Source organism: Bufo gargarizans, chromosome 7 (assembly GCF_014858855.1).
Source record: "Bufo gargarizans isolate SCDJY-AF-19 chromosome 7, ASM1485885v1, whole genome shotgun sequence".
Lineage (NCBI taxonomy): Eukaryota > Metazoa > Chordata > Amphibia > Anura > Bufonidae > Bufo > Bufo gargarizans.
Window position 1 is genome coordinate 34,630,834 of NC_058086.1, and position 12,940 is coordinate 34,643,773.

General features: G+C 44.2%; 1 protein-coding gene across 6 annotated transcripts in view; it reads left to right on the forward strand.

Annotated features, from left to right (window-relative positions):
* The window catches only part of TTLL7 (tubulin tyrosine ligase like 7), a 181,195-nt gene that overhangs the window by 100,926 nt on the left and 67,329 nt on the right, over positions 1-12,940 (forward strand). For all 6 annotated transcript variants that reach the window (XM_044301436.1, XM_044301437.1, XM_044301441.1 and 3 more), the window contains 2 exons: positions 712-847; positions 10,249-10,335. In XM_044301436.1, coding sequence (XP_044157371.1) covers positions 712-847; positions 10,249-10,335 — 223 coding nt within the window. The remainder of the gene's footprint in view (positions 1-711; positions 848-10,248; positions 10,336-12,940) is intronic.

The window sequence follows — 12,940 nt, forward strand, 5'->3', positions numbered from 1 at the left end:
CTATCTACCTATCTATTATCTATCTATCTATTTATCTATTTCCTATCTACCTATCTATTATCTATCTTCTATCTATCTATCTAATTCTATCTATCTATCTATCTATCTATCTATCTATCTATCTATCTATCTAATTCTATCTATCTATCTATCTATCTATCTATCTATCTATCTATTTTCTATCTGTCTATCTATCTCCTATATATCATCTATTATCTATCTGTGTGTCTCTCTCTCTCTCTCTCCATCATTTTGCATCTCCATGCGTTTTCACACTACTGGAATTGGAGCTTGAAAGTTGATTTGTTTTGAAAAAATCGCCGCCTTAAAAACCAGGCATAAACAGGAAAGCCATAAACCCAGTGAGTGATCATCCGTCCCGAAATGATGAACCTAAAGTAAAGCATGGCGCTCCTCCCGGCGCTCTGTCATATTAAAATCCCATTCTTGTTTGCTGTTTATTCGTCTCTCATGCATTTGTGCGCTTTTCACAGCATCGCGCATCCTGTAGAGTCAGTGAAAACTTTTTTTTTTTTTTTTATAGACTCCGGTAAATAAGATCTAACACTTCATCGTCTCCCTGGCGGTTCGCATTGCAGATTGCCGGATTTTCCCCCCCCTCCATTCCTACTTATTTTAATAATTCTCTGATTATTTTTTTTCCACATCGCAAACTAAATATAATGTGTGTTTTTTCTCCTCTTCTCTCAGGCGTATCTACCCACCTGAGGATAAACTGCTGTTAGAAAAATACGAGGGTCTTCTCGGCACTGCCTTCCAGACGTTCCTTGCCGGCAGAGCCGCCTCCCTTCAGCGAGAGATGAATAATCCTCTGAAAAGGATGAAGGTGCCGTCTTTGTGTCTGAGTGTATTATCCGCGCTGAGCGCGTCCTCGCCGTGTCACGTTCTCCGCAGCTTTCAGGCCTGTCACACTGCGCACCCTGCGACTCACATACAATTAAACCGTGATTCAATTAATTCAAGTGGTCTAGTCGCAGGGATCTGTCCTCGGGAGGGTTTGAGTGAGTAAATAAGATAATTGGGATGAAAAAGGAATCATCTACGGGACGCCGGGTAGCGGATATGGAGAAGATGGCCGATTAGTGTCACATTCACCATAGTCACTTAGACTTTCCTGTCAGTTTATTGTAGAGACCGGCTAATTGTAATAACTAACCATTATTTATGTAGCACCAGTGTGTTCCACTCCGCTTTACATTAAATGGCCAGTTCACACAGAGTTTTTGGTGCTGATTTTGTAGCGTTTCTGCCTCCAAATCGGCTCCAAAAATGCCTTTAAAACAGCCTCCCATTGATTTCAACGGGAAGCAGCACTTGCATCAGAAACCTCAATGCAGGTTTGTATTGAAGTGAATACCCATTGGTTAAAAAAAGACGTGTCAAAAAACGCATCAAAAACCACACAAAAAAACGTGCATTTTTTTGCTCTGAAGAAAAAACACGCTGATTTTTTAAGCGTGGTTTTCTAAATCAGTCGTGTGAACGGACAGTCATCAGTATTAAAGTCTCAGAAAAACCCTTTAGGGACACTAAAGGGGTTTTCTGAGACTTTAATACTGATGACCTATCTTCTGGATAGGTCGTCAGTATCTGAACTGGGGGTTCAACAACAGAGACCCCCGACAATCAACTGCTTGAGAAGGCTGCTTTTCCTAGGCTTTGTGACGACATGTTCATCGGTTATATGGCCTAGGAGCAGCTCAACCCTATACAAGTGAATGGGACTAAGCGCGATGCCAAGCACATCCGCTATACTGTGCTTGGTAAGCTGAGAGAAAGCTGCGGCACTCACAGGAGCACCAGTGCCTTCCCAAACAGCTGATCGGGATCCCAGATGACAGGAAAATCTGAGTGACTATGGTGAATTTGACTCTAATCGGCCATCTTCTCCACAGCAACCAGATTTTAGCTTTCATTTTGAAACAGACCTTTGAAAAATAAGGGCTTTAGGCCGAATGCACACGGCCGTATGAGCTATACGAGTGTATTACTGTAGTGCAGCTGCGGCATGAAGCGCACGGCGTCATAGCAACCAATGACGCTGTGCGCTCCTGCTGTCAGCAGGATGCCAGGCCAGGATACTACGGACCGCTCACGGCCTGTGCATTCGGCCTAAAGCTCTCATTTTTCAAAGGCCTGTTTCAAAATGAAAGCTAAAATCTGGTTGCTGTGGAGAAGATGGCCGATTAGAGTCAAATTCACCATAGTCACTCAGATTTTCCTGTCAGTTTATTGTAGAGACTGGCTAATTCAAATTAACCATTAGGGTACTTTCACACTTGCAGCAGTGGATTCCGGCAGGCAGTTCCAGCGCCAGAACTGCCTGCCGGATCCGTCAAAACGTATGCAAACTGATGGCATTTGTCAGACGGATCAGGATCCTGATCCGTCTGACAAATGCATTGAAATGCCATATCCGTCTCTCCCGTGTCATCTGCAAAAAACGAATCTGGCATTTATATTTTTTCACATTTTTTGCGGTCTGAGCATGCGCAGACCGCAATGCCGGATCCGTTTTGCCAGAACACTCGGGGCCGGATCCGGCATTAATGCATTTCAATGGGTAAAAATGCTGGATCCGGCAAGTGTTCTGGAATTTTGGACTGAGATAAAACCGCAGCATGCTGCGGTATTATCTCTGTCCTGAAAAGTCAAAAAGACTGAACTGAAGACATCCTGATGCATCCTGAACAGATCGCTCTCCATTCAGAATGCATTAGGATAAAACGGATCAGTTCTTTGCCGGTATTGAGCCCCTAGGACGGAACTCAATGCCAGAAAAGAATAACGCTAGTGTGAAAGTACCCTTATTTATGTAGGGTCAAGTATATTTCGCACCATTTTACATGAAATAATATAAAAACATTGGAGATTTATCAAATATTGTCCAAAGAAAGGTGCCCACAGCAACCAATCAATTTCCAGCTCTCATTTTTCAAGTGCCTTTTTTTTAAATGAAAGCTAAAACCTGATTGGTTGCTATGGAAAATTTCCCCATAGTCACTCAGGCAACAAACACAAATTATAATAACTATCCATTATTTCTATAGTGGCAGTATATTCTGAAGCAATATACATTGACACCCAGAAGCTGAATAATATAGGGTAAAGTTGAACTCATCACATAGAGATAGGTGTGAAAGAAAGGTGAAGCAGTTACCCATGGCAACCAATCAAATTTCAGCTTTCATTTTTCCAATCCCCTTTTTAAAATGAAAGCTTAAACCTGATTGGTTGCTGTGGAAGATTTCCTCATAGTCACTCAGACTTTCCTGTCAGGTTATGGCAACAGACACTAATTATAATAACTATCCATTATTTATATAGTGGCAGTATATTCTGAAGCAGTTTATATTGACACAGAGAAGCTGAATAATTACGGTAAGTGTAACATTAAAACCATCATACAGAGACAGGTGTGAAGGAAAGGAGAAGCAGTTGCCCCTGGCAATTAATCAGATTCCAGCTCTCATTTTTCAAAGGTCTGTTTCTAAATGAAAGCTGCAACCTGATTGGTTGTTATGGATAGCTTTCCTTTGACCAGTTTTGATAGATCTTCCCCATTAGTGAGATGAATCTATAGAGAGCCCCGGCCAGAGGAGCCTTTGGCTAAATTCATTTCCAAGGCTTTATGTTAGGTTTTGGAAAATTTGAACTAAACAGATTCATTTCCATGGGTGTTATATGATCTCTGCCAGGATTTGTGTTTTTATAGGACCGGAGTCTGGCCCTTTTGGTCTTGTAAAAACACAAATCCTGTATTATAAAGAAAACTAAATCTTTACGTCTGCGAGTAGCACATTCCCCTTTTCAGGGCAATGTAAGGGCGCTGCAGCCCATTTATTTTCAGGATCATTGGGGATCCCAGAGGTCGGATCCCCAATGTTAATAAAGTGATGGCGTATCATATTGATACGCTATCCCTTTATACAGGGTTGGACTGGCCCACCAGAGGATCCTCTGGTGGGCGCAAGCTCTGACGGTAATGGACCCCTAATAAAACAGGGCCCTTAGGCTCCTATATACATAGAGCGTGGGCCCTCACAATCATTTCCTCGGTTGGGCCCAAGAGTCTTCAGTCCGACGCTGCCGACGCTTTATAACATGGGTATACCCCTTTCAGGGTACGTTTATAAGATGGGAACGCCCCTTGGGAAATGGGAAACACTGAGGATCTGCAGCAAATCCACAGCTTTTTTTTATAGTTTATGATATATTAAGAAATCTCATCCACGTGTGGCAGAAATATCCGCATGGTAAATTGACTTGCAGTTACCAACTCAGGCTGTTGATTTCCACCGCAGAGTTCACCTTTTGCAATACAAAGGGTAAAATCCACAGCAAATCTGCAACAAATCCACATGTGGCTCATGTCATGCACATTTTGCGGCGGATTTGTTGCAGATTTTTTTCCATCGTAAATTACGTCCCATGTGAATGTACCTTGAAGCTGTTTGATCTTGATATGTTCTCCCTACGCCTGTTTTTGGTTAAAAAAAAGTCACAAACCTTGGATTTTTTTAGATTTTAATTAATTTAAGAGTCCATTCACACGTCCGTGTGTGTTTTGCGGATCCGCAAAACACGGACACCGGCAATGTCCATTCCGCATTTTGCGGACTCCACTTCTCCGGCACTTAATAGAAAATGCCTAATCTTGTCCGCAATTGCGGACAAGAATAGGACATGTTCTATTTTTTTGGGAAAGGAATTGCGGATCCGGAAGTGCAGGTCCGCATTTCCGGATCTGGGCAGCACATCGTGCAGCCCCATAGAAACACATGTGAATAGACCCTTAGACTAAATGTAATCACAATTATTAACAGCGGCTGCTGTAATCCGCTGTTCCCCTGCTTACCGCAGTGGTCCTGGGCGCCGTGCTCAACGGTCCACCGCTGCAGTCCTGGGCTCTGTCGCTGTACATGCTGTGGTACTGAGGATTCTGCTCCACAGGTTCCACTCAGCCCTGGCCACAGCATGCTTGCTGCTGGTTTTTTGTTACACTTCCCTAGGGGCGGCGCTCATCACTCCATGGGCTGCATGGGTTGGATCATGTGACTCATGTGATACTTACGTGTTCTCCTGACTTATACCTTGTTCCTGGATTCTGCTACTTGTCTGATCCTTGCCTCCTTGCCTTGACTCTCCTGTTGCTGATCTGGATTGCCTGACCTGTTCCTGTGCCGCCTGCCCTGACATTTTGCCTGTCTGATTATGCCTCTGCCTCGTCCTTCGGTCCTGCACTGTTGTACCTGGTAACGACCCCACCTGCCTGACTACGCTTGTTCTTCTGGTACCTACTCGGGTACCTCCTGGACCAGCTGCCTCGTGTGCCTACCCTCCTCAAGAGGTAGCGACCTAGTGTTCCCCTCGGGAAAGTCTATCCCCACCATCAGGGGTACTGTGAAGAATCGAGGGTACACTTAGACAATGCCCTTAGAGGAGGTGGGACACGTGGCACAGTGGATTCACACCCGCTGGTTCGTGACACAATTTGTGTTTCTATGCCATCCTAAAACAGAGTGGTGATGGCACGGTTACGCCACTTTTCTGCCGTAGATGATTTAGCGTAGATTTTAGTCTGGCGTACGTACTGCAGTGGATGCCTTTTGGGGCAATTTTTTGTTTATTATTGCAGTGTACTCATTTTGAGTTAAAAAATGTTTTTTTCCGTTGAACCGTTGTCTCTGTGCAGCCTTGAGATTCTCTTGTAGCAGGCTTGAATTTTCACATTGTTCCATCAGGCAGCTCAGCTGACGGCTCCTTATCGCTGATCTCTGGCCTTATAAACACTCATTATAGCTCAGTTTTTATCTTACTGATAAGAATGTGGCTTAAATAAGTGTTTATGACCTTTTAGTAATTTAGTGATAAGGATTATTAGATGACCAGATGAAAGTAAAAAGTACCATTCACACAGCTACGGTAGAAAAACAGTTAACCCTTTGTGACAGAACGGCTCAATATTTTAAATAAAGACCAACAGAAAAAAATATTTTTAGCGTTTGCACAAGCGAGTGCAAAAAGTTGCAAAAGCCCTATTTTGCAACTTTTTGATGCCAGAGTTCTGGAGTGAAGGAATGATAAATCGGGGTCAATGGGGGAGATTTATCAAAGCTGGTGTAAAGGAAAACTGGCTAAGTTGCCCATATCAACCATTTAGATTCCTTCTTTCATTTTCGAAAGGAGCTCTGAAAAATGAAAGGTGGAATCTGATTGGTTGTTATGGCCAACTAAGACAGTTTTCCTTTACACCACTTTTCATAAATCTCCTCATATGTGTCTGGCATCGCAGCTTATTTTCTTTAAAGGGGTATTCCCATCACAGACAATGGGGGCATATTGCTAGCATATGCTCCCATTGTCTCATAGGTGCGGGTCCCAACTCTGGGACCCGCACCTACACCGCGAACGGAGTCCCGCAAAGCGGTGGCTGGAGGACCCGGAGTTTCCCAGGGTTCTGCCACCGCCAAGCGCTCTCCCCATACAAGTAAACGGGAGCGCACCGCGCTTGCGCAGCCACCGCGTCCATTCATTTCTATGCGGCCCCATGGAAATTAATGGATGGCGGCTGAGCATGCGCAGTGCCCCCTCCGCCACCTTCCCTGCTCCGTTCCTGGTGTAGGTTCGAGTCCCAGAGGTAGAACCCGCATCTATCAGACAATGGGAGCATATCCTAGCGATATATGCCCCCATTGTCTGTGATGGAAATACCCCTTTAAGTCTGTTGGGCTGAATTGCAATACCGCATACAACCTGTGGAAAAGGGTGGCGCTGTTTCTGGGAAAAAAAGCAGACCCTTTTTATGCACCCTCAAAGCATAAGTAGAGTTCAATGTCTTATTTCTAAGCTAAAAGGAATTCAGCAAATGTAAGGTTCTGCACAGGAGACACTGGTTTATGCCCAAAAAAGCTGAACGCGCAAAAATGTTGTGCTTCTAACAAAATAAGTCTTGCGGAAAATTCTGTCAATGGATTTTAAACTTCCAGCTTGACTGATTTCACAACCCGCTGACCAGTATTCATGCCAATTACACCGCCGCCTTCTGAAAAACATTTTCTGCCTTAAATCGGTGGTGTATGGTCTCCAAGAAAAGTATGTAGCGCATCATTTTTCCAATTTTATTTCAAGTCAATTTAACCTACAAATTTATGACATTTTCTGTAAATCCATCATGGAACGGAACGCAAGGGCTTTGTGCCAGTTTATTAAGAAATTGTTTTAGGAGATAGATGGATGTAAAGCGCCTCTATGATAAAATGGACGTCTTTCAATGATACATGCTGTTTCAGTAGTTCTATGCCGTAGCGCCACCGCTTACCCTGTATGGGCTGTCATGTGGCCGTTCCTAATGATGTGTAGGTGGGCCCTATGTACTAATCCAAGGAGGCTCAGAGGCATAGGATCATGACTTTGGGAGTCACAGGCATAGAGAGGAGGAGGAGGATTGCCTTGCAGGAGTGTGGGAAAGCTGGGTGACCACCCTTAAAGGGGACTTTTAGTGGACGACAACTATGGAGATCAAACCGATTTACCATTCAGAAGTCTAAGAAAGTTGAGTAGTGGTCATCATACTGTATATGCAGAAGGGAAGGAAAGTTGGATTTACCATGCAGGAATCTAGGAGAGCTGTCTGACAACCTTTATAGGTCTTAAGGGGGCTATTGGAGGCTATCAAGTAGAGAAAAGAAACTGATTTACCAAGTCTAGAAATAGTTGTAGTGTAGTGGTTGTCCCAACTAAACAGAAGGAAAGTCAGATTTAGGCCTCATGCACACGGCCATTGCCCGGCCGTGGCCGTATTGCAGCCCGCAAACAGCGGGTCCGCAATATGCGGGCACCGGCCGTGTGCTCCCTGCATCACGGATGCGGACCCATTCACTTGACCATTTAAATTTTTTGCGGTGCGGATGGATCACGGACCCATTCAAGTTGAATGGGTCTCGATCCGTCCCGGCTGTCGCATGGATGTTGCCCATTCATTGTGGACCGCAAATTCCGGTCCCCAATGCACGGAACGGACGCACAACGGACGTGTGCATGAACCCTTACCCTTAAGGAGCCTGTGAAAGCTGGGTGACAACCCTTATAGGAGCTGCAATTGGAAATATTAGTGGTTGTCAACTATGGATAACATAGGGAAGAACCTGATTTACCATTCAAAAGTCTAAGAAAGTTGAGTATTGGTGGTCATATATGGACAATGGAAGCAAAAGTTGATTTGCCATGCAGGAATCTAGGAAAGCTATGTGACAACCTTTATAGGAGCTGCGTTGAGGCTATTAGAGGCTATCGCACATCCGAATTACCATTCAGAAGTCTAAGTAGTGGTTGTCATATATAAAGGACAGAAGAAAAATCGGATTTAGAGTGCATTCACACAACCGTATTTTTGGTCCACGTCCAATCCGCATTTTTTGCTGATCACTCGTGAACGTATAAATGTCCATATGGCCACACAAAAAATTCGGCAGCACACAGATGTCATCCGTGTGCTGTCCGCATCCGTGTGGCCAAGCCGCTAATTTAAATAATTATGTCCTATTCTTGTCCGTTTTGCATTGTTCCAGAGGGACCTGCTAAAAGTGTGGGATGCACATGGACGGCATCCGTATTTTGTGGATTCGCGACTTGTGAACCACAAAGGTATACAATTGTGTGAATGCACCCTTAAGCCTCATTCACACGTCCGTGTCTGTGCTCAAATCCGTGAGCAGGTGGTCAGTGATGCATCCGTGAAGCTGTCCGTGAAGGATCCGTGTTGGGTCTCTGTGTCTGTTTTTTGCTGTCCGCGTTGCATCCGTGTTTCACTGACACTGAACAGCTGAAAAATAATTTTCAAAGCATCTCTATCTAATGATCGGTGAAACACGGATGCAACACGGATGGCATCCGTGCTGCATCTGTGGTTTTCACTGACCCATAGACTATAATGGACGTGATGGATCCGTGAACACGGACAAAATAGAGCATGCATGCGTGCTAAAAACACGGACCCAAGGACCGTGCTAAAACCCCGATGTCTGAATACACACATTAAAATGAATGGAGACGTGTGCTGTCCATGGAGAACACGTACAGCACACGTCTGTGAAACACTGACGTGTGAATGAGGCTGGGGAAAGCTGGGTGATAGACCTTATAGGACCTGTAATAGGGGCTGTTAATGGGTGTCACATTTGGAAAACAGAACTACGATACAGCAAAATAAAATTTATTTTCATTTGAGGGAGACGACTCGGGGGGGGGGGGGGGGGGGGTTATATTTTAAGATGCATTTTTCATTTCAGTGTGAAAAGTTTTCAAAGTTTTGGAACATCTCACCTTCCATATTTACTTAGAAGATTATTCATTAGTGAGTGATCAGATGCTTTGATAAGTCCACACAGAATTTCAGATCACTCACTGGGTCGGGGTAAACAGAATTTTGCTTCAGTTTCTTATATAAAATTTATTGTTGTACGTCACTTTATTTTTTTTTAAAAAGACCCTAAAATGACTTTAATATAAAATAATGCATTGTAGTTAAAGGGGCTCTCCAGGATCAGTAAGAAAAGCCAGAAAAGTTTTATGGGTGACGGTCTGACCTCGGAGACAGCTGCCGATCAGCACTCTAGAGAGATTCATCCATACTAGTGGATTTGCCTAGTACTGCAGCTTGCTCCATGGGATGAGGTCAACCCTTTCAATTTGCTTATTGGTGGGGATTTCAACTGATTACTAGACCCTGAGTTATATTGACAGCCTGATGGGGGCCAAAGAGACAATATTACCATGAAAAGCAGTTCTAACTGCAACATAATGGAGGAACGGGGTCCCCCGATGCTCATTTCACAAGATGAGATGGCCTCACTCAGGCCAAGAATCGGTAAAGAGGTAGTGCTGAGCTGTTTTTGTACACCTGGATCTGGTCCTTGCAGTAGGTGGAGGTCCTAGGGGTGGAACCCCCACCTATTAGACTTATGGCATTCACAGCTCATGACTGGTTGTGGTCCCATCGGTCAGACCCACTCGTATAGTGATCCAATCCATGTGCCACCAGTGCTTTTTGTGGAAAAGCCCTCCATCATACATTTTCCATAAGTGATATGTGGTATACTCCGGCAACTGTTGAAGGTGTATGGCCAGCGTATAGTGGAGTGAATGAGTAGATATTTGGAAGCTTTGTTCCTGATCAGCTTTATGTATGGGACAATTCCATAAAATGTTCCTCTTTGTATGTTGCAGGAAGAAGACATCTTAGATCTCCTTGAGCAATGCGAGCTGGATGATGAGAAACTGTCTGGAAAATCCACTCGACAGCGAGAACCACGTGTAAGTAAAACCATATGTTCCTTCTTTCCTATACAGCAGTTTAGTATTGATGACCTCTTCAAACAGCTGATTGGTGGGGGTGCTGGGAGTTGGTCCTCTCACCAATCTGATATTCATGACCTTATCAGTATTTTACTCCCGGCTATGTGCGTCAGATTGCACTCCCGATCCGGCACTTGGCTCCCAAATTTATAGAAAGGCAGCTGCGCAGGATGACGATATATTCCTTAGTTAATTTACTGTTAGTTTATTTTATGTTATTTGGCCGCTACATTATAATAATATTTACTTCATGACGATCCATAGAAGTTACTGCCAATGGCACCAAACTAGGGCGAGCCCTACCAGCTTTTCCCACCAAAATTTAGCAAAGATTGCACATGACTGTGGATCCACAAAACACAGATACCGGCCATGTGCGCCCTGCACTTTCCTGTTTCGCACGTCCTGCACTATTGTAATAAGACATGTATCTTTTTTGCGGATGGTGGAACAGACATACATGTTGTGCTGTCCACATCTTTTTTGCAGTCCCATTGAAATGAATGTGTCCCACTTAAAAATGCAGAATGGATGTGGACCAAAAATACAGTTGTGTGCATGAGGCCTAAAGGCTGGTTAAATACAGATAAATGTTGGCTGAACCTGCCAATTTCAGCAGGACCGCTTGACCCTCTAATGTGTATGGTGGCCTCCCGACTCTCCACCCAATGACAGATTCTGGGGAGATGAGGGCAGTAGGATTTCGGCAGGGTAGTGCTCATGTTCCTTGGGAGATAAGAGGTGTCTGGCAGTGTCTCCTCTCCTCTTCCCATTCAAAACACATGCTTACTCGGCCAAGAGTGCATGTGTATGGGGAGGATCAAAAGAGATAGCTGTTGACCAAATCTTCCATTAGGCATAAGGTGGATCAAAGGGTTGTTTGCAGACTTTGCCTCTTGTATTTGACATCCACTTCTTCAGTCACAGCTCGTCTCGAGGAGGATGCGAGCAATGTGCGCAGATTGCATTCTGTCATAACTGGATAAGTTGATAAAAAATGAATCACCCGCAGAACTGATTAAAATACTCATTCATCCATGTTACTCGTAAGCCATTACAGAATACAAAGCCTCCAAGTTTCCAGCACATTTGTTGCAGCCTCCATCTGGTCCCCTCCACGCCTTCATTATGCGATACAATTAATGTCTGTGCTCTTAATACAGTTAATAGACTTTATCTAATGGAGACAATGAGCGCTCGCTCCATCTTTTCTGCACATTGTGCCTAGATTTCTACTGTCAGCATGACGACCTGTTGGGGAGTTGCATACGAGAACTTGCTGAATGGCTTTTTTTGTGATTCTGAGTCTAGAGGTTTATGTATGCGGAAGCCTTGTCAATGTAAGTTCTATAAAATTCTCCCAGTTCTATGTCGATAGGGAGGTAAAGCGTTGGGCAATTGTCCGAGCACATGGACTTCTCTGCCCAGATATTTCAGCAGCCCCTGCAGGGGAAATGCGGTATTGCATGGCAGCTATTCAGATCAATCGCTATCCATGCAATGGACAGCAAGTATGCCAGAATGGGAGCCACTCTTTCAGACTGGAGGAACCCCTCTATGATGTCCATATACCCTAATAGAACATACGGACAGCTGGTGTCTTCATGAGACTACACCTATAGTAGGTACAGCTGCAAGGCCTGTAGGCATTTTTAGGATCTGTTTAATACATATCCCACATAGATTGCCCATACTATCCTATGAGCCCTGGAAAAGCTAGGGCGACAACCCCTATAGGAGCAGCCACTAATGAATGGAATGCAGAAATTAGTGTTGATCATAGATCCGAAATCGCTTTACTCAAAACTTTGTTTGAATCCTGTACGGAGATCCGTCTCCGTACAGCATTCAAATGTATGGTCTCCGGCGAGGTGAAATTTGTTATCTCTGAAGTCACACAAGACTTCATTGAATAACTTCGGCCATCGATTCTATTACTTGAAAACCATTTTAAAACTTGAATCCAAAGTCTGCTCCGGTACCGGATGGTATCTCAGGACCGAAGCCGATGGTTCACAAGTTCAAAAACAGAAGTCCGAAGTTATTCACTGAAGTCTTGGAGATAACAAATTTCACCTCGCCAGAGCCCATACATTTGAAACCTATATGGGCACAGATCACCGTACAGCATTCAAACGAAGTTTCGACCAAAGCGACTTGGGATCTATGATCCAAAGCTCGCTTCGCTCAATACTAGCAGAAATGACTAAAAGTCCTTCAAGGAACACTGCATATTTGGTTTTCTTTGATCCACTGTGTCACGCACTGTCCTCTTAGCCCACCATTAGGCATAACACAGCTTTATACATTTTTCCTGGAGTATTAAAGGGGTTCTCTGCTTTGGACAGTCTTTCCTTGTTAGGGCGTCCATTATTATAAAGTATCCCCCCTCCTGAGACCTCCAATGGTCAGCTGTAAACTGTGGCTGTAAGTGTTCAGTTTACCTGTAGCGCCCCCACAGGTGGGATTATGAATAACACCTTATCCATTCAAATAGTTAGGTTATCTGTGTAATGCAGTTTAGGACAGGTCCTACAGAGATCCTCTTTGTAACCGCTCTGCG